Source organism: Tupaia chinensis, unplaced genomic scaffold (genome assembly GCF_000334495.1).
Source record: "Tupaia chinensis unplaced genomic scaffold, TupChi_1.0 Scaffold143826_1, whole genome shotgun sequence".
In the NCBI taxonomy this organism is placed as follows: domain Eukaryota; kingdom Metazoa; phylum Chordata; class Mammalia; order Scandentia; family Tupaiidae; genus Tupaia; species Tupaia belangeri.
This window is the reverse complement of record NW_006203676.1, coordinates 90,193-109,044: the sequence shown is the minus strand read 5'-3', so window position 1 is coordinate 109,044 and position 18,852 is coordinate 90,193. Positions and strand designations below refer to the sequence as shown.

At 38.6% G+C, this 18,852-nt stretch overlaps 1 protein-coding gene across 2 annotated transcripts in view; it reads right to left on the bottom strand.

The window, feature by feature from the left end:
* Positions 1-1,742: 1,742 nt before the first annotated feature.
* Positions 1,743-18,852, bottom strand: part of LAMP2 (lysosome associated membrane protein 2) — a 64,603-nt gene continuing 47,493 nt past the window's right edge. Inside the window, exons 7-9 of one of the 2 annotated variants that reach the window (XM_006165209.3) lie at positions 15,591-15,654; positions 15,025-15,189; positions 1,743-2,258 (exon numbers count right to left, since the gene is read on the bottom strand). In XM_006165209.3, coding sequence (XP_006165271.1) covers positions 2,119-2,258; positions 15,025-15,189; positions 15,591-15,654 — 369 coding nt within the window. In that variant the 3' untranslated portion in view covers positions 1,743-2,118. Of the gene's footprint in view, positions 2,259-9,179; positions 11,624-15,024; positions 15,190-15,590; positions 15,655-18,852 lie in introns of those variants that run through there. The other variant, XM_006165210.3, reaches the window with a different exon arrangement.

The window sequence follows — 18,852 nt, the reverse complement described above, 5'->3', positions numbered from 1 at the left end:
TTCATTACCACTTCATCTAAAGTCATGCATAATTCCTCAAAAAGCAGAAGCTGGGACCAGCAAGTGGCATGGTAGTTGAGAAGCTGGACTCCCACATAGCAGACCACGGTTTGAGTACCAGACCAGCAGCTTGAACATCATGTGGGGTGTGGGTGCACGTGTGTGCATGTCCAAGGCCCCAGTAGGAAAATGGTGGGGAAGGGACTGCAGCATGGCCTTCCCACTGTGGGGGGCGATTTCTCATTTTCCCTCTCACTGTATCTCTTTGTCTCTCTCCTGTGAGCCCATATGCCCTATGGCGAAAACCTAAAATTAAAAAATTAAGGGAACAATCAGAAAGGATTCCAACAGAACTTAGTTTGAATCTTGACTCCTTCAATAACTAGTTAAAGGACATTGGTCAAGTTATTGAAACTGGGCCTCACTTTCCTCATCTGTAAAATGGGGATACATAATACCTATATTATTATATAAGGTATTAGAGGATTATACACATTTCTAAAACATCTCATACACATCAGGTGGATAACCAGTGTTCATTTCCTTTTCTTTTCCTCTCATGTTTATGATCCCATCCAAGGAGATTTAGGTTTTGAAGTAGCAGAGATCCAAATAGGAGGGTCTCAGTATATAATTACTGAAAAAGCCATTATTCAGTACTTAAAAAAAATACTTGAGGAAAATGTAGTTCATGAACAAGTTCATGTCCAATTCTGATCTGATCATTTAAAGTTTAAACCAGCAGTTATTTTACTGTTTCGACTAGATTTCACTGGGACAACTTTTATCTAAATACTAATCATGGTTTTATTGTCTACCTATAGATGTAACCTCAGGAAAGTCATTCCCCTTTCTGTAAAATTCTGGGGTCAGAGTAAATGATCTTCAAGGTCCTTTTAGAAACGCTGAACAAGCCACTACATACATAAAATGGAATTAACAAAATAATCACTTCAGTGTGAAAGTCTTGTCTTTCAAGCTTCCTCCTCATTTATCTATGTAGTCAATGTCTGTGCGGCACTTGTACAGTGGACTATGTTTAAATAAGGGCTGATTATCTAGCTCATTTTAATGCCAGCAGCCTCTCTACAACCCTATCTGTGCCCTGGCCCACAGGGGCCATCTTGAAGAAGCTAAAGCATAGTTGCTATGCTTCACAGCTTCTCTCCTGAGCTTGCTGTTAGCTTACATTTCATAAGTACAAGTCTGATGACAACACTAAATAGATTTTAATGCTCCAGAGATCAACAAGATGAGGTGGAGAAACACGACACAATCTGTCCTAATTAGTTCATAGAATATTTCTATCTTTCAATGCTAATCAGGCAGCCAAAGAAGAGCAAAATGCAAGGGGAAAAAGAGGCAACTGGTGAAATAATGCTTGAAAATCATTTCAGTCTACATCGCTGGAAAATCAACAATTCTTTCCAAAATTCTAATTCTGAAGCCAGTTCAAGTTCTGTTTTAGTCTCCTGGGTCTGTTTTTTACCTTGGGAAAAATCACGAGCTTAAGATACTGAGTTCATCCTTAACTTGAGCCCAAAGAAATCAGCAAAAGTCACATAACCTTAAAAATGCTGATGAACCTGAGGACATTCTCCAGTTCATTCAACTGAAAAACCAAGTTCGAGCATATCTGATGGGCATTTATGCCACATCAATATTTATTTAATGAACTACACGGAAAGCACAGTGATGAGTTTAAATCAGGATAGTTCTAATACACTGAAACAGAACACAGGTAATGAAACAATATTTATTAATTCCATTAAGACACAGCTACATATTTTATTCTTATAATGGCCATGTTAATAAGCTTAAGGCATCTTAGGTTAAGATCAAAATTTGGTTGAGACTTCTTGAGATGGACCTTAAAACATCACATACTGATGTTCTTTTTAGTAAGTTTGTCTCCAGGGTCAGTAGATATAGCACTTTAAATTTTAAGCTGATCAAAGAGAGCAGTTTTTATAAAGACTGATCTCAAAATGCTGGGACTGATTTCAGAATTAAAGTTTCAACATATCAAGTTTAAGGAACAAAGTGTTTCAAAATTGAGAGGCAAAAGAATCCCTGTTATTTGCATATATTTTAATATAATCAATCAGGCTGCAGGTTTTAAAACTGCTCATATCCAGCATGATGGCGCTTGAGACCAATAAAATAAGCCAGCAACACTAGAATAAGTACTCCTGCCAGGGCTGCTCCCACCGCTATGGGCACAAGGAAGTTGTCGTCATCTGCACTGCAGTCTTGAGCTAGATATGGAGAAAGGACAATTGAGAACAGAAACAGTGACAACATTTCCAACCTGTCCATTTTAAACTAAAATGACAGCACTTCCCAAGACACATATTTTGTTGTTTACACCAAGATAATAAGTCACTGACATTCATTATCTGCAAATGAGCTGTTCCACAAAAGCGAATTTCCATATAACCAAATCATACACTTTTAGGCACCAAAACGAGGCAGACATTTTGAATGAAAGATGTACAAAATGATCATAGACTTCCCAGATTTCTTAAACAGAAGATCATGAAAAGATATAATTAACCTTTGCTTGATGATCAGGCTGTGAGCTTTTTTAAAAAATAATTTTTTAAGAGAGATTTTTGCTATAGGGCGTGTGCACTTCACCAGAGAGACAGAGAGAAACAGAAAATGAAAAATCACCCTCCAAAGGGGATGGCCACACCACAATCCCTTCTTCTACATTCTCCTCTTAGGATCCTGGGCATGCATGCACACATACCTAGCATGAGTTTTATGCTGCCAGGTCTGGGACTTGAACCAGTCTGCTATGTGGGAGTCCAGCGACGTAACTATTATGCCATCTGCTGGTCCCCAGGCTGTGAGCTTTCTGAGGCAAACTATCATTAATTAGAAGCACAGTGTCTGGAGTACTACAGATTGAAAAGTACTAACTCACCAGATGACAAACTACACAAAGAAGACATGACAACTCAATACATAACAATCTGGGGTCATTTAGTAATGTGAAGAGACAACTAGTCTTGATGGCATAACTCTTTGCCTCTAGATGCTCAGTCTTCTGCTGAGAGTCAGACAAGAAAAACAGTGGCTATAATTTTAAGACATGGGCCAGCCTGTGGTGTACTGACTAAGGTGGCTGGATCCCACATGGCTGACTGAGTAGTTCGGATCCTAGACCCCATGGCTTGGGAAACATGCCAAGTGCATGTGGCTGCATACCCAAAATCCTGCAAGGAAGGAAAGATTGAGGTGGAGGTGGGAATGTGGCATGACTATGCCCCGTGGTGGGGAGTGGGAGGTGCTTTCTCACTTTCTCTCTCATTCTCTCCAGTGAGCACAGGTGCCCTCCAGCAAATTAGAAAAAAAAAAGTGCTATGGAAGTGTTTCAGAGAGACACTCATCCTTGTTACACAAGACACACTTTAGAAAGGTGGCATTTGTGCCGAGTTTTAAAGGATAAGTAGGAATGAACCATGCAGCTAATAGAGGATGGGCATTCCAGAGATAAGAAAGAGAAAAACAATGGAGGATAAGAAAACATGGCACCTGAGCAGAAATGTAAGCAGGTTGGCATGGCTGAACAACAGGATCAAGAGGTACTCTTGTCTGGACAGGAGGCAAAAAAAGTAAACTAGGACTAGCTCACAAAGGCACTGTGTGCTCTTAGGTAGTTTGGCTTCATCCTGATAGGAAAACAATTTTCAGCAGCAAGATTTTAAGCATGCTATTTGTTTTAGAAATTATGGAAGATAGGGACCAGCAGTTAGCGTAATGGCTATGTCGCTGGACTCCCATGTAGTCAACCGCGGTTCGCATCCCGGACCGGGTGGCTTAAAACTCATGTCGGGCGCGTGTGCGTGCGTGCCCAAGATCACAAGAGGAGAATGGAGGAGAAGGGATTGTGGCGTAACCATCTCCCCTGGGGGGTGATTTCTCGCTTTCTATCTCTCTGTCTCTCTCTGTCTGTCTGGTGAGCGCACACGCCCTATGGCAAAAACCTCTCCAAAAAACAAACAAACAAACAAACAAACAAAGAAAAGAAATTATGGAACAAAGAAGAGTCAAAGTAGTAAGTTAGGAGGTACCTCTAATGCTAGAGTCCAGGTGACTCATAATATGATCCTGAACTGGGTTACTGAAGTGGGGATGTGGGAAGGACACACTAAAGATCAAAATAGAAGGCAAAATTGATTGAATAGATGTAGGGGGTGTGGAAGGAGATAACAATGGTTTCCAGTTTCACATCTGGGTGTTGATGTAGATGGTGGTGCCATTCATCATGATAGGGAAAACAAGAGGAAGAGTATATGCATTTCTGCTTTATTTTCCCTGTGGTTATTTGTATGCGGGGAATTGGGGAGAAGAGAAAAGGGTATGTGGAAATGTGGAAAAGGGAGACTTCATTTTATGATGCCTGTGTCCCAATCAAGTAATTCAATATATCTAAGTGGTAGTTAAAAGCTAAAACCATGGACAAAGATATTTCTCAGTGAAGGCAAGTTGAATAAAAAGAGATTCAGAGACAAAAAACAAAAGCAAAAAAACCTTCAGAAATATCCACTTGAGGAACAGACAAAGGAGTAGGACAGAGGAGTAGAAAAGGCAGGTAGAAAATGGTGGGAAAGAGACCATTAGATGGCGTTATGGTTATGTTGCTGGACTCCCACATGGCCAACTGTGGTTTGAGTCCTACACTAGGTGGCTTGAAACTCACACCAGGTGCATGTTCATGTGTGCCCCAAATCCTGAGAGAAGAATGGAGGAGAAGGGATTGTGGTGTGGCCTTGTTCCCTGGGAGATGATTTCTCACTTTCTGTCTCTCTGTCTCTGTCTCTCTGGCAAACATACGCACCCTATAGCAAAAGGAAAGAAAGAAAATGGTAGAAGAGGCCATGGAAGGAAAGCATTTGAGTTACAGTAGGAGAATATAAAAAATATTAACATTAGAGAAGCCTGAAAAAGGCCCAATAGATCTAGCAATGGTAGGAACTACGACTTAGAGAGATTTAGAGAGTGAAGTGGAGTGATTAGGACATCAAGAACATGAGATGGGGACCAGCAGTTGGTGTAATGGCAGTGTCGCTGGACTCCTATGTAGTCGACCGCGGTATGAGTCCCAGACCTGGTGGCTTAAACTCACGCCAGGCACGTGTGCATGTGTGCCCAAGATCCCGAGAGGAGAATGGAGGAGAGGGGACTGTGTTGTGGCCATGCCCCCTGGGGGGTGATTTCTCACTTTCTGTCTCTCTGTCTTTCTGGCGAGTGCACACGCCCTATAGCAAAAAAAGACAAAAACCAAAACACAAAACAAAACAAAAACAAACAAACAAAAAACTCTAAAAAGAAAAAAGATCACTGGATGGGGAATATACAATGCTCATTCCATGAAGTTTAAAATGATTAAGAAAAAATAATAGGGACATAGTTAGAAGGGAGCCATAGGGACAAGAAATGATAGTGGATAGTGTCAGGGTAGAAGAGAGTTCAATATGTTTATAGAGTGATATTTTAATATGTTTACTGGATAAGAGAAAGAGCCATTAGCAATTGGCAAGTTGAAGATGCTGAAAGGCACAAGGTCTCTGAGGAGGCAAAGGGAATGGGATTCCAGAAGCACTGACCAGGAAAAGAAAACTGCTGAGACTGGAGAGGAGGAAGGAATGGTACAGATGGATGTACCTTGGCTGTCATTGCAATGATCTTTTTTATTTGCTTCTTGGTTCTGTTAAGAATCAAAAGAGCTGAGGTTGCCATATGTGAATAGTGAATAGATGGTGTTAAAAGTCTCCAGTTAGCTCCTCCCCTTTAATTTCCCAAATTGCCACAATCAGCCCATAAACTGTCAGGTGACTCATACCATAAAGTATTATGCCTTGGATTTAATATAACTTTTTTTTTAACTTCATGGGACCAGCAGATGGCGTAATGGTAACGTCATTGGATGCCCCAGCAGCTTAAAATTGTGGCCAGTGTGTGTGTGCACGCCCCAAATACCAAGAGGAAAATGAAGAAGAGATTGCCATGTGGTCATCCCCAAGGAGGTGATTTCTTGCTTTCTGTCTCTTTCTCTTCAGCAAGCACATGTGCCCTATAGCAAAAACCTCTCTCTAAAAAAAAATAAAATTCATTGATGGATTAATTAATTTCTTATTCTGGCTATAGATTCTAAGTCTTCTCCCAAATTGGGCATTGGACCTACTACTGAAACAACTTTCATAAATACTACCAATAAGGCTTTCATGTAAGACAAATATACCCAGAGTAGATCAGAGAGGCAATTCTGCTAATACAAAGATCTTTCCAGATTCTGTCACTTACTTAAAATGCTCTCAATTACTATACGAAATATTAATTTATAATAACTATTGATTTTATGAATTCAACCTTTAAAAATCCTTTAGACAGGCACTGAAAAGAAATCTTGGTAAAACAATAACTTCACTGAGATCATATCCTGAAGAAAAGAAATTCTCATTCAACGAATCATTTTGACCTGATCTATTTGCCAAATGTAACTTTAATATCATATTAAAGAGGAACCAGCAGGTGGCATGATGGTTAAGATACTGGACTCCCACATGACTGACTGTGGTTCGAGTCTCAGACCTGGTGGCTTGCTTTCTCACTTTCCCTCTCTGGTCAGAATAAAAAATAATAATTATGGGACCAGCAGATGGCTTAAGGTTTATGCCACTGGATTCCCATGTAGTCAACCATGGCTTGAGTCCCAGATCTGGCAGCTTAAAACTCACACTGGCCACATGCGTGTGTGTGCCCAAAATCCTGAAAGGAGAATGGAAGACAAGGGACTGTCACATGGTCATTTCTCCTGGGGGGTGATTTTTCACTTTCTATTTCTCTGGTGAACACATGCACCTATAGTAAAAATCTCTTAAAGAATGATAATAAATGAAATTAAATAAATAATTCTTTTAAAAGTCATATTAAAGGTATTTATAGGGAAAGGAAAAATGTGTTTATTGGAAAGTTTTATAGACACAGAAACAAATCTCTTTAAAAATTTCATGACCAACGAAATTTCATATGGATTAAAAAATAATGTCTGGGGCCAGCAGGTAAGTGTGGTGGTTAAGGGCACTGGAGTCCCACATGACCAATTGCTTTTCAAGTCCCGGACCTGGTGGCTTGCTCTCTGTCTCTCTGTCTCTCTCTGTGTCTGTCTCTGGTCCATTTAAAATAAATAAATAAAAATAAATAAAAATAAAGTTCAAGGAAAAAGATACTGTCAATATTCAATTTTCTGTTATTTCACAAATGTTTTTACACACAATATCTAAACTAAGAGTTAAAAAGCTGAGATATACATTTATAACAAAATATAAAACTCTTAAAAACCAGTGGAGAAAAAATTTCTCTTTGGGAGAATCAATATTAAAAATCATAGGCTTATAAGTCATCTTATTTATTATATTCCTTTTAGATCTATACTCAGGTTGAAATCTGAAAAGATACTTAAAACTACTATAATGTATGTGTCTACACAAGTTTCAAAGATATAGCAATTATCAATGCAGAAAACTAACAGGGTAAAAGAAAAGGAGAGGAGTAAGAGACAGACAGACAGACGAGCCCAAGAAAATTTAAAATTACTACCTAAACAGATGAAATGCCATATTATTAAAAATATTTGAGTTTATGGGCCAGCTCTGTAATGCAGTGGTCACGTGTTATTCAAGAGACACCAGATCCCAATGGTGTCCGCAGTTCAAATCCGCAGCCTGGTCAGCCTAAAGTATGATGAGGATACATGCCCAGGATGTTACAGGCCGGACAACTGGAGAAAAGGAACTGCAGCGTGACCAGACCCTGTAGATAGTGCTGTTCTTGTTCACTCTCTCCCTCCCCATCAAGTATACTATCACACCCCATCATGAAAAGAAAAAAAAATTGTTTTAATCTGAGTTTTATAATTCCTCTTGGAGCCAGTGGATCACATAGTGGTTAAAGTGCTGGACTCCCACATGGCCAATGATGGTTCAAGTCCTGGACCTGGTAGCTTGAAAATCATGCTAGGCATGTGTGCATGCATGCCCAAAATCCCAGGAAGAGAATGGAGAAGGGACTGTAACATGGCTATCCTCCCCAGGGGGTGATTTCTTATTTTACCTCTTACTATCTGTCTCTGGTGAGCACACATGCCCTAGGGCAAAAACCTTAAAAAAAAGGGATTTCTCCTGGAATGCAGGAAACTTAAGATGATACATTTCACACTGAAAATAAAGCATGTTCTTGATACATAATAGTTTCTTACCAAATTCCTTCTAAAAATACTCAAACATAAATTTATCTTCTCTGAAATGGAAACTATTCCTCAGAGAAATTTAAGAGTAAGAGGGTGTTAATGTCCCCATTTCCTAGATGAAGACACTGAGACCCCCCCCAAAGTTAAGCAACTTGGTCAAAGTCACGTAGTAGCTAAGGGCCGAGTTAAGAGTCTTGATGACTACCTGGCACTTACATGGCCGAACTGGGTAATACAGAGGAAAGTTACCAGCTAAGTGGGTACGTTTTCTTATGTGATATACTAAGGAGACTGAGAAATAAATGATCTGGAAATTGAAAGGTTCAAGCATTTCAGGGTGATCTCACAGACAGCATACAATCCTCCATCCTCCTCTGCTTCAGAGCAATAGCTTGATTTGCATGACTACAATGTAAGACCACTATGTACAGATATTAAATATCAGCGTCATCTTTGGAGTTGAGAAAAATACATGAAAAAAGAGACACTCTGAAGCTTTTACTATGAAATAAATATTCTAGATCACGGATTCCTAAGTGGCTAGATATCATCAGCTTCAACAGGGAAGTTTGCTTACATATACACACACGCACACACACACACACACACACACACACGCACACACACGCACACACACACATTTCATCGCAGACCCACTGAGTTAAATCCTTTAGGGACAGAGCCTGAAATCTTTATTGTTATAACACACTTTCCAGGTGATTCTTATTCCATAGCCAGCTTAGCATCAGTCCAGACCTATGTATGGGAACACTGCTCCAGATATTATTAATACACAGAACATTTTGGAAATAATTCAGTCGAAACATTTCTCAAGTTTTGCCTTTGGAAAGAAGCTGCCATTATGTGGCATATTAAATCTTGACTTCGAACAACGGGAAAAAATGTGAGCAAAATTTCCTTAAGAAATAAAAGAATCTTTATTGTTTTAGAAGCAAAGTTGAGCAAACAGACAGGCAAATATCTAAAGAGAAACACCATACATCAACTAGTGGTTTAAACATTTGAAGAAAAAACACGGAAAGTATTTACTTGGGCCAGTTTCTGTATACAAATGCTCAAACAGGAAAAACACCCAAAACCAAATAGAATCTACCATCAAGGTGTAAGCTTGGTAAAACAAAACTACCAAAGGTACAAAGTATATGTGGCTATAGCAAATCATAGTCTAAATAGCAGGATATAAACTGGCCCATGTAAAATACAGAAATATTCACTGAAGTCAGAGTTTCTAGAAAACAGTGCTTATTAGAGGTATTTTAATATGAATCAGGTATATATATCATCTAAATGTAGAAACTTTTAGAAACATTAACAGCATTAAGCCAGTGTCACCCACTTGTGCTTTCAACTTTTATTATTTTTTAAAAAGCTGCTTTGTTTTGACGCATGAGAAATATCTAAGACCCACATGCTTTTAAGTTTTATCCATTCTTATACTAAAACCCAGTTTAAATGAAAAATAATTTTTCAAAGTCAGGTTTATATTCAGTCCTTAGTAAGTATTTCAAGCTGGCAACACAGCTCAACATAGCTCTAAGAGAGGGGTTAGTCAGGAATCTGATTCTGAGCCAATAAGGTTTTAGACTGAACAGAGAGAAAATTGAATTGAGACGAAATCCTTATCACTCTAATATGACTTGAAAGACAGTTATAGACATACACATGCTAGTATGCAACTTCCTAAATATGTGTGACTGTGCGCGCGTGCGTGTGTGTGTGTGTGTGTACAGTAATGCATTCAATATCAGTATTTTGGAGCCTGGGTATTTCTTCACTGTCTAGTGAATGGGAAGCACATAATTCCTAGTCAGGGGTTGGGGGTGAGGGACATAGAAACCTTCCATATGTGGCTGCAAATTAGGAATTTTTAAATATTTATTCAGCCATTCTAATACGGAAAAAAAAAGACCACCTAGAAGCAGTAAGAACTACTTCATGTGTTCACTATGAAGCTGAAATGTTTCCCTGTCTTGTGTACATATGAGGTGGTACACCATGAATGGACAACTGGTACACCTCTCATAGCACAAAACTAAATACAAAGCAAATGAACGAATGATGATTCTATCTTAAGGAACAGTAACAATGTAAGGTTTGATTCACATAGAACTGTTTAAATGTGAAAGCCAAATTAGTAACTGTTGGATCAATCAATGCAAGTTGGAAACCAAGAACAACGTTTGAATGGTCTAAGAGAAGCGCAAGACTTTTGGGTTAGGTGTGAGTTATTATCTAACTGTAAGTGCACTTCTTCATCTGGGTTCTAGAACATACTGGCATTCCTTTTTTAAGAAAAAGAAAAGAATGAAACACATTACCACCAACAGGAAAACTGGAAGGCTAAAGAGAACTCTGTTTTACTTTTAGTACTACATGTGGAGGCCAATTTACGGGTACAAAAGACTAATGCCCTCAATTGGCACTGCCAAACAATTATCTCGGAAGCACCTGAAACAATGGATTAAAATGCCCAGTCAGAATAGCCTTGTATCTTGCAATTTTAAAAGACAGAAATACCCAGTTTTGAAAAGGATTAAATAGTAAGATTAACACCTATGCTGAAATTTAAAAAGCATTCATATCTTTTGTCTTTACACCCCATTAAATGCCAAGTATTCAAAAAGTATTAGAAAAGCATTCACTGCTAAGAACATAACACTATGGAGGTCCTGTTCAAATCTACTAGCGTATCTCTCATAGGTCAAATATGCAGCCAAAGTAGCTAAGTTAACCTGCAAATAAAGTTGCAAAAACGCAAAAGGAGCAAGTACAAAACCCATTGCAGAATGTGTCGTCCCAGCTTGACTACATGCAAGAAAAAAAAAAAAATCTCTCTTTAAAAATGTTTTTTTTTTCCCCTAGACTGTATATTTATCAGAATATGTGAAGGGAAAATATTGAAGTACAATAGTAATTCAAGACAGTAAAATAGAATTTATAATCCAGGTGATTTTGCACAAGTCTTTTGCTATGGAAATAAGAGTTTTAAATTTCTTGGTTGGCAAACCAAAAGCATGTGACTAATCTACAGTTTATATTGATAGTTTTTTTGGGGGGTGTTTCTGTTTAGGCTCAAAATCCCCCATACTACCCATTCTAAGAGCAGGACTGCAACTAAATATACCTTAAGTGGGACAGTATTGCTTGTTGGAACTTATACTTGCTTTATTATTTTGTAACAGAGACCACACAGAGATTAGTGTTACAGAGTCTGATATCCAGCATAACTTTTTCTTCTGCCAATTAGGTAAGCAATCACTATAACGATAATCAAGCCTGAAAGACCAGCACCAACTATAATTGGTATTAGAATGGTGTCATCATCCAGCGAACACTCCTGGGCTGTGGGTGAGAAAAAGTGTGTAACAAATAATGAGTATAATAAAAAAAAATGTCTGAAAGTAAAAGATGTTGATTTAAAAGTCAGAAATGCTCTTAAGATCACTTCCAAGTAACTAAGGTCTATTTTTATGGTAACACTATAGAAAAGTATGAACTATTCTAGATTTAAAATCCTAAAACATTTTTGCTCATTTATGTTTATGTGTATATTAGTAGACTACATCTGCTTACTCGTGTATATCTATGAATAAATATATACTTTATCAGAAATACATATATATATACTAGGAGCCTTCAAAAAGTTCATGTAAAATGTGTATTATGAAAACACTTAATCCATCACCTACAGGTTAAGGGAGCCAAATTCCACATGGCTGAGTACAGTTTGAATTCTTGCCCTGACAGGGAAAATACACCAGGCACACATGCGTATTCGCCCCCAATCCTGACAGCATGGAGAAATAGAGAAGGGACTGTGGCATGACCATACTCATTGGGCAGTGATTTTTCCTTCTTCCTCTCTTTCTCCATCTCTGTCTCTGTCTCTCTCTCCGACAAGTGCATACGCCATATGGCAATTAAAATGAGAAAGAAAGAAAAAATAAGAAACTAAAATTGAATAAAACAAATGAAAGAAAGAGAAACTATGCATGATTTTCAAAATTTTTTCCACCAAAATAAATGTGTACTTTTTTTAAAAAGAGATTTTTGCTAGAGGGCACATGTACTGACCGGAGAGAGACAGAGAGACAGAAAGTGAGAAATCACTCCCCAGGGAGGATAGCCACACTACAATCCCTTATCCTCCATTCTCTTCTCAGGATTTTAGACATGTATGCACATGTGCCCAGTGTGAGTTTTAATCCTCCAGGTGTGAGACTCAAACTGCAATCAGTTATGCAGAAGTCCAGCACCTTAACCACCACATCACCTGCTGGCCTCCAAAATAGATGAATACTTTAATTACACTTTTCTTTTTTTTAAGAGTTTTTTTTTTTTGCCTTAGGGAGGGTACACTCACTGGAGAGAGATAGAGACAGTGAGAGGGAAAGTAAGAAATGACCCCCCCAGGCAGATGGCCATGCCACAATCCCTTCTCCTCCTGGAATCTTGGGCACAAATGCACATGCGCCCAGGGTGAGTTCCAAGCCACGGAGTTGTGGACTCAAACCACACTGTCATATGGGAGCTCAGTTACATAACCACTAAGCCATCTGCTGGCCCCTAATTCCATTTTTCATGAACTTTTTGAAGTCCTTTTGTATATACACACACGTGCATGTGTCTGCTTATAGTCTAAGTCCTTTCCAAAATAGGAGTATTAATTTATGAGAAATGAAGAGAACTGATCTAGCCCATTTATGCACAGCCAGATTAGCCTTGCAGTGGTACAGTGACTGTTGTTTGGAAAACTGGCAACAGCTTAGGAAGGTATCATGAGAACAGGACAGTCACACTGGCTCTGGAGTTCCTTTAGAGTAGGAGTCAGCAAACAGAGCCCATGGGCCAAATCTGGTGCAAAAGTTAAAAATTACTTTTACATTTTTAAATGGTTGGAGGAAAGCCCCTAATGTTTTTTTTTGTGTGTGTGACATATGAAACTTAAATAAAATTCAAATTTTGGTACCCATAAATAAAGTTTTATTGGAACACATTCACGTTCATCTGCTTATGTATTTTTTGTGGCTGTTTCCTGCTGTAATAGCAGAGTTGAATGGTTGTGACAGAGACCATATGGCTCCAATGCCTGTACGTGTGTCGATTTCTGACTTAGAATTTACAATTTTAGTGGCTGCAGGAAAGTCAAGAAACTGGGACCTCTGAGAAATTTGAGTGTGTTTACTATATTTCTTACAATCTTATCAGGTGCTGACAGCCTACAAGGACTCTTTTTCTATTTATAGACAATAGTCTGATCCGGCAAAATCCAATCAACACTCTCCTACTTTACCACAATTCTATTTCCTCCCTCTATATAGTCAAGTATTACCTGTGTGTTCTATTTATAGGTACCCACTGCCAAGAACCTAGTTCCACAAATAGATCATACATTGAGTATCAGTATTAAATGTTGTATATGCCTTTGGGTGACATTTTTATTTCTATATGCAGAAAACCCAAACTTTTAGAGAAAGAGCACTGTTCTTCTCTATTACAGCTGACTACTGGGTCATCAGAAAAGTCATGACACATTTTTGCATTTAAAAAAAACATAGAAAAATACATCATGACTTTTCCAAAGACCCAAGAGATTAACAGACTTGAACTAATATTAATACTACAAATGGTCCTAAATTCTAAACATAAATCTGGACCTAAAATTAGGGTAATAATGTAGGGGAGCTAGATAAAGACTCCAAAAATAAAGCTATTAAAGGATCAAGATAATTAAGGTCCATGAGTAAAACTGACAAAAGGGAAAATGAATTTTTGAAAATATTTTAAAAGTGTGATTAACCACTATAGTCCCAAAAACAGTAGGATGAAGAGCCCAATTTATCTTGGTCTAACCAAGCCAGAACAGGCACTCAGCACTACTGTAAAAGGGGTTGAATGTTCACGGCATATTAACGTTTAAACATACATCTATGTTTCCTTCTAAACCACAGAATTAATTGTTAAAATTAATTCAGGATGTGGACTGGAATAGCTCTGCTCAGCAGAGCTGTGATCCATGAACCCCCAATTTTAAGAAAGCAGTTTAAAAGGACAAGTCAATTAAAAAATTTTATGCACTTGTTTTTTATCCATGCAAATTTTAATCTGATAATGCCAAATATATATCTTTCATGTTCATATGAACACGTTATAATGAGCCCTTCACAAGGGGTTCATTAAAAATCTGATAAATACCACCATTAGCCCTGAGTAGATCTTCAAAAAGCCTCATTTACACTGGTGCATGCTTTGAAAACTCTCCAGGTCATTTTGGTTGGCAAAAACATAGATTATGGTATTTGAGGCTTTGTTATTGCTCTTCATCTTTTGTCTGAACAAAATCAGACAGAACTGCTTTTGTTCAGGTAAGAAAATGTTTAGAGCTAGAAGAAGCCCCAAGAATGCAGGTACATGATGCTCCTAAGTGCCATTCTCTGTCTCAACTAAAACTTTGGGGAAGCACTACACCTTAAAGAAAGTTTGCTCGTGGCTTCTACCAGTTTTTAGATGTAAGAGCTTTGTTGCAAATGGTTTTCAGATTATAGACAAAAAAGTTTGAGCAAAATGATAGCCAAATACAGAGTTACACAATTTGCTTAAGGCTATGAGAACTCTCCAACAGAGTCAAGAGGTGAACTCCTATGTCTCTATTTCAATGTCAAAATTTCCATGACTCAAAGGAAAAGCCACCTATTGGCCAACATAATAATATAAATTATTAATAAAGTCTGCTTGATTCTTACCTGTAGAATACTTTCCTTCTTTCACACTGAAAGGCTGAACCCTTAGATCGAAAGTGTTTATCTGAAATGTTCCAGACACTGAAACCGTCTGCTCTTTGTTGCACATGTAAGAACTTCCCAGGGGGGCATCCCAGTAGCTAAGATTATTGTTTGCAATACTGAAAACTGTAAAGAAAAGAAACAGGTCAGTAACTTCTTATCCTATAATCATCAAAAATGGAATAATCCTTAGGGTTTGTCAGTGAAGTAGGGAAACTTGGCAGACAAGGTCTATCCACAGAAAGCAATTTTTACCATCAACTAGGTTCCTTTTGCTTTCCAGATGTTTCTATAGTATTAAAATCAGCCATATCTTAACTATAATCTACCATACTTTGAAAAGATGGGATATGCAAAAAGATAGAACACCAGAGTTCTAAATTACTGATTGTAAGTTGTGGTCAAGATCTATTTTTTACATAGTATTATCTTCTGTTCTATTACATAAGATCTGGTGAGAGGGTATGTATGGTTTCCATTCCTTCAGTGTAACCCACACTCTTTTCCCAGACCAATACTTTGCTTACCTGAGCCATTAACCAAACGCATGCTGATGTTCACTTCCTTCAGATAGAATCGGTTTTCATTTTTCTGTTTGAAAAAGAGCTTCCAGTTAATCAACATATTGCAACTGTCTACAGGTACAGTAAATATCTACACAAGAAAGCAGCCCCGCACTAGTAACACAGAAGAGGAAAACCTGGATTAGACCTGGGCCAGTAGAATAAACTGCCACGAAGTAGAAGAGATCTCAAAATGTAACAGAAACCCTTTCCCTCTGCATTTCATTCCCATCTCGTGGCCCACAGGTGTAGTCATGTGGTTCTTAGATGCTTGATGAGTCATTCCCTCAATTTTATTTCTCTGATCTCTTGCCAAGTCCTCACCACCTCTATCCTGGATCACAACAAGCCTCTTACTGGTCTCTGCTGTTCAGGCCCTCTAGTTCTAATCTTTCCTTCTCACTCACTTCATCAGACAGGCATCTAAATGTTTGAGTCCTAGACCCACTGGCTTGAAAAACACACCAGAAGCATGTTTGTGTGTGACCAAAATCCCAAGAGCAGAGTGGAGGAGAAGGGATTGTGGTGTCGGTGTGGTCATTCCCCCGGGGGCAGCCAGCCAGTTGCATGGTGTTTAAAGCAGCTGGATCCTACATGGTCGACTGTGTAGTTCAAGTCCTGAACCTGATGGCTTGACAAACACATCAGGCATATGTGCATGCATGCCAAAAATCCTGAGAGGGAAATGGAGAAGAGACTGCAGCATGTCCACCCCTCTGGGAGTGATTTCTCTCTGTGTCTCTCTCCATCAATTGCACACAGCCTGTAGCAAAACTTTTTAAAAAATTTAAAATGGGTGTCTGGCAGGTGGTATGGTGGTTGAGGTGCTAGACTCCGACATGGCTGACTGCAGTTCAAGTCCCAGACCTGGTGGCTTGCCTTTTCACTTTCCCTTTCTCTCTCTCTGGTCAAATGAAAATATAATAATGAATGGAATTAAATAATAAATAAATAATTCTTAAAAAATATTTAAGGGTAATTATTTGGGGCCAGCAGGTGATGCAGAGATTAAAGTGATTGGATCCCACACGGCCAACAGCACAGTTATAATTCCAGACCCGGAAACTTAAAAATCATACCAGGTGCATGTGCGTGCATGCCCAGAATCCCAAGAAGAAAGTGGAGGAACAGGGGCTGCAGCATGGCTCTCTCCTCTGGGGGGGGGGTGACTTCTCACTCTCCCTACTCCTGTCTTTGGTGAGAGTACATGCCCTAAAGCAAACTTTAAAAAATGGTAATTATTTGTCTATTTCTGTCTTTACCACTAAACTGTGGGCACTTTATGGACATAGGATTTCCTCTTTGTATCCCACCATAGCATACTGTACATAACACACTCAAATCCTGTAAGTGCTCCTGAGGAGTATCTATCATAACAAAGCCGAAGGTGCTACAAGCGCCACTGAACTCTAATGGCATTGAGGATGTTTCTTGATTTCTCAATACCTGTGGCATAGTTAAAATGTCACTATTTTGGATTACATTTTAAAATTCTTCTGGGAAAATTAGATATTGTAATTCTTAAATATTAAACATTTGCTTCATGGGGGTCAGAAGAAACCATGTTCTTTTTAGGAGCCTATCACAGCTAGAAAAATCAAACTCACTCACTCAAAAGATAATGAACCTAAAATATTACTTTCCTCATTCTTATTACCCATAATCTCTATGAGACAGATGACTTTAAGAGAATGTGTCTGGGTTTTGTTTGTTTGTTTGTTTGATTGTTTAAATCCAGAGTAATCATTTTTATTTATTCTGGAGAAGCTGCTCATACCACACTGGAGAAGACAAGTTTAATTAGCTATTTGAAATAATAATTCACTGGTCATATACATACTGTAACAGAAGAATTATTTCAATGGTGCACAAAGGAAGATTTTTATAAACTTTCTAAAATGTAATCCTCAATTAGACAGAATATAATCTATAAACACTCTCCAAGGAGGACATTAGAACATCTAAAGGCATATGAAAAAATGTTCAACATCTCTTATAAGAGAAATGCAAGTCAAAAGCCACAATAAGATACCACCTAACCCGAGTCAGAAAGGGCTAAGATTAAAAAAATAAAGACTGAGACGTGCTGGCAAGGTTGTAGTGAAAAGTGAACCCTCCTACACTGCTGGTGGGAATGTAAATTAGTACAACCACAGTGGAGAACGATATGAAGGTTCCTCAGACACCTACAAATAGAGGTACCATATAACTCAGTAACTCTACTCTTAGGTATTTATCCAGAGGATAGGAAAACCCGCAGTCGAAAAAACACTTGCACCATGTTTATTGCAGTACTATTCACCACTGCTAAGACACGGAATCAACCCAAATGTCCACAAACAGATGAATGCATTGAAAAAATATGGCACATATACTCTATGGAATACTACTCAGCCATAAAAAACAATGAGACCCTGACATCTGATACAAAGTAGATGAATACAGAAGACTTAATGCTAAGTGAAGCAAACCAGATTATGAAAGACAGGCACTGTATAACCTCACTCCACATATACTGAATATCTGTACTCTACGGCAGAAACTGAAAGATTGGAAGGTATAATAGCTGGGAGGGCAACTGTAGATGCTAGAGACAGTACAGGAAGGGTGAGCATTGAGGGGTGTGGGAGAGGGGATAAGGGAAAAAAAGAGAAGCATTTAGCAGACACAAAAATAAAAAGGTATCAGGACCAGCAGTTGGCATAATGGCTATGTCGGTGGACTCCCATGTAGTCAACCGCAGTTTGAGTCCTGGACCCGGTGGCTTAAACTCACGCCGGGCATGTGTGCGTGCTTGCCCAAGATCCCGAGAGGAGAATGGAGGAGAAGGGATTGCGGCATGGCCATCCCTCCTGGGGGGTGATTTTTCTCCTTCTGTCTCTCTATCTCTCTCTGTCTTTCTGGCGAGCGCACATGGCCTATAGCAAAAACCTCTCCAAAAACACAAAATGAAAAGATATCTGTTGGTGATAAACTATGTGGTAATACAGTTGACTTGACTGATATGCACGGTATCCGTGCTGGGAAAAACAATGTTGTATGCTATAAACATACACAGTGATTAAATTTAAATTTTCAAAAAGTAATAAAAAAAGAATAAACCTACTTTTTATACATGTCAGATTTTGAAATGCTTTCTCTGTCCCTAAATAGGGTAACCTGATTTAAAGGCAGAACCAGTTTATATCCAATTACACAACAGCTCTTACTTTGAGAACTAGGGGTG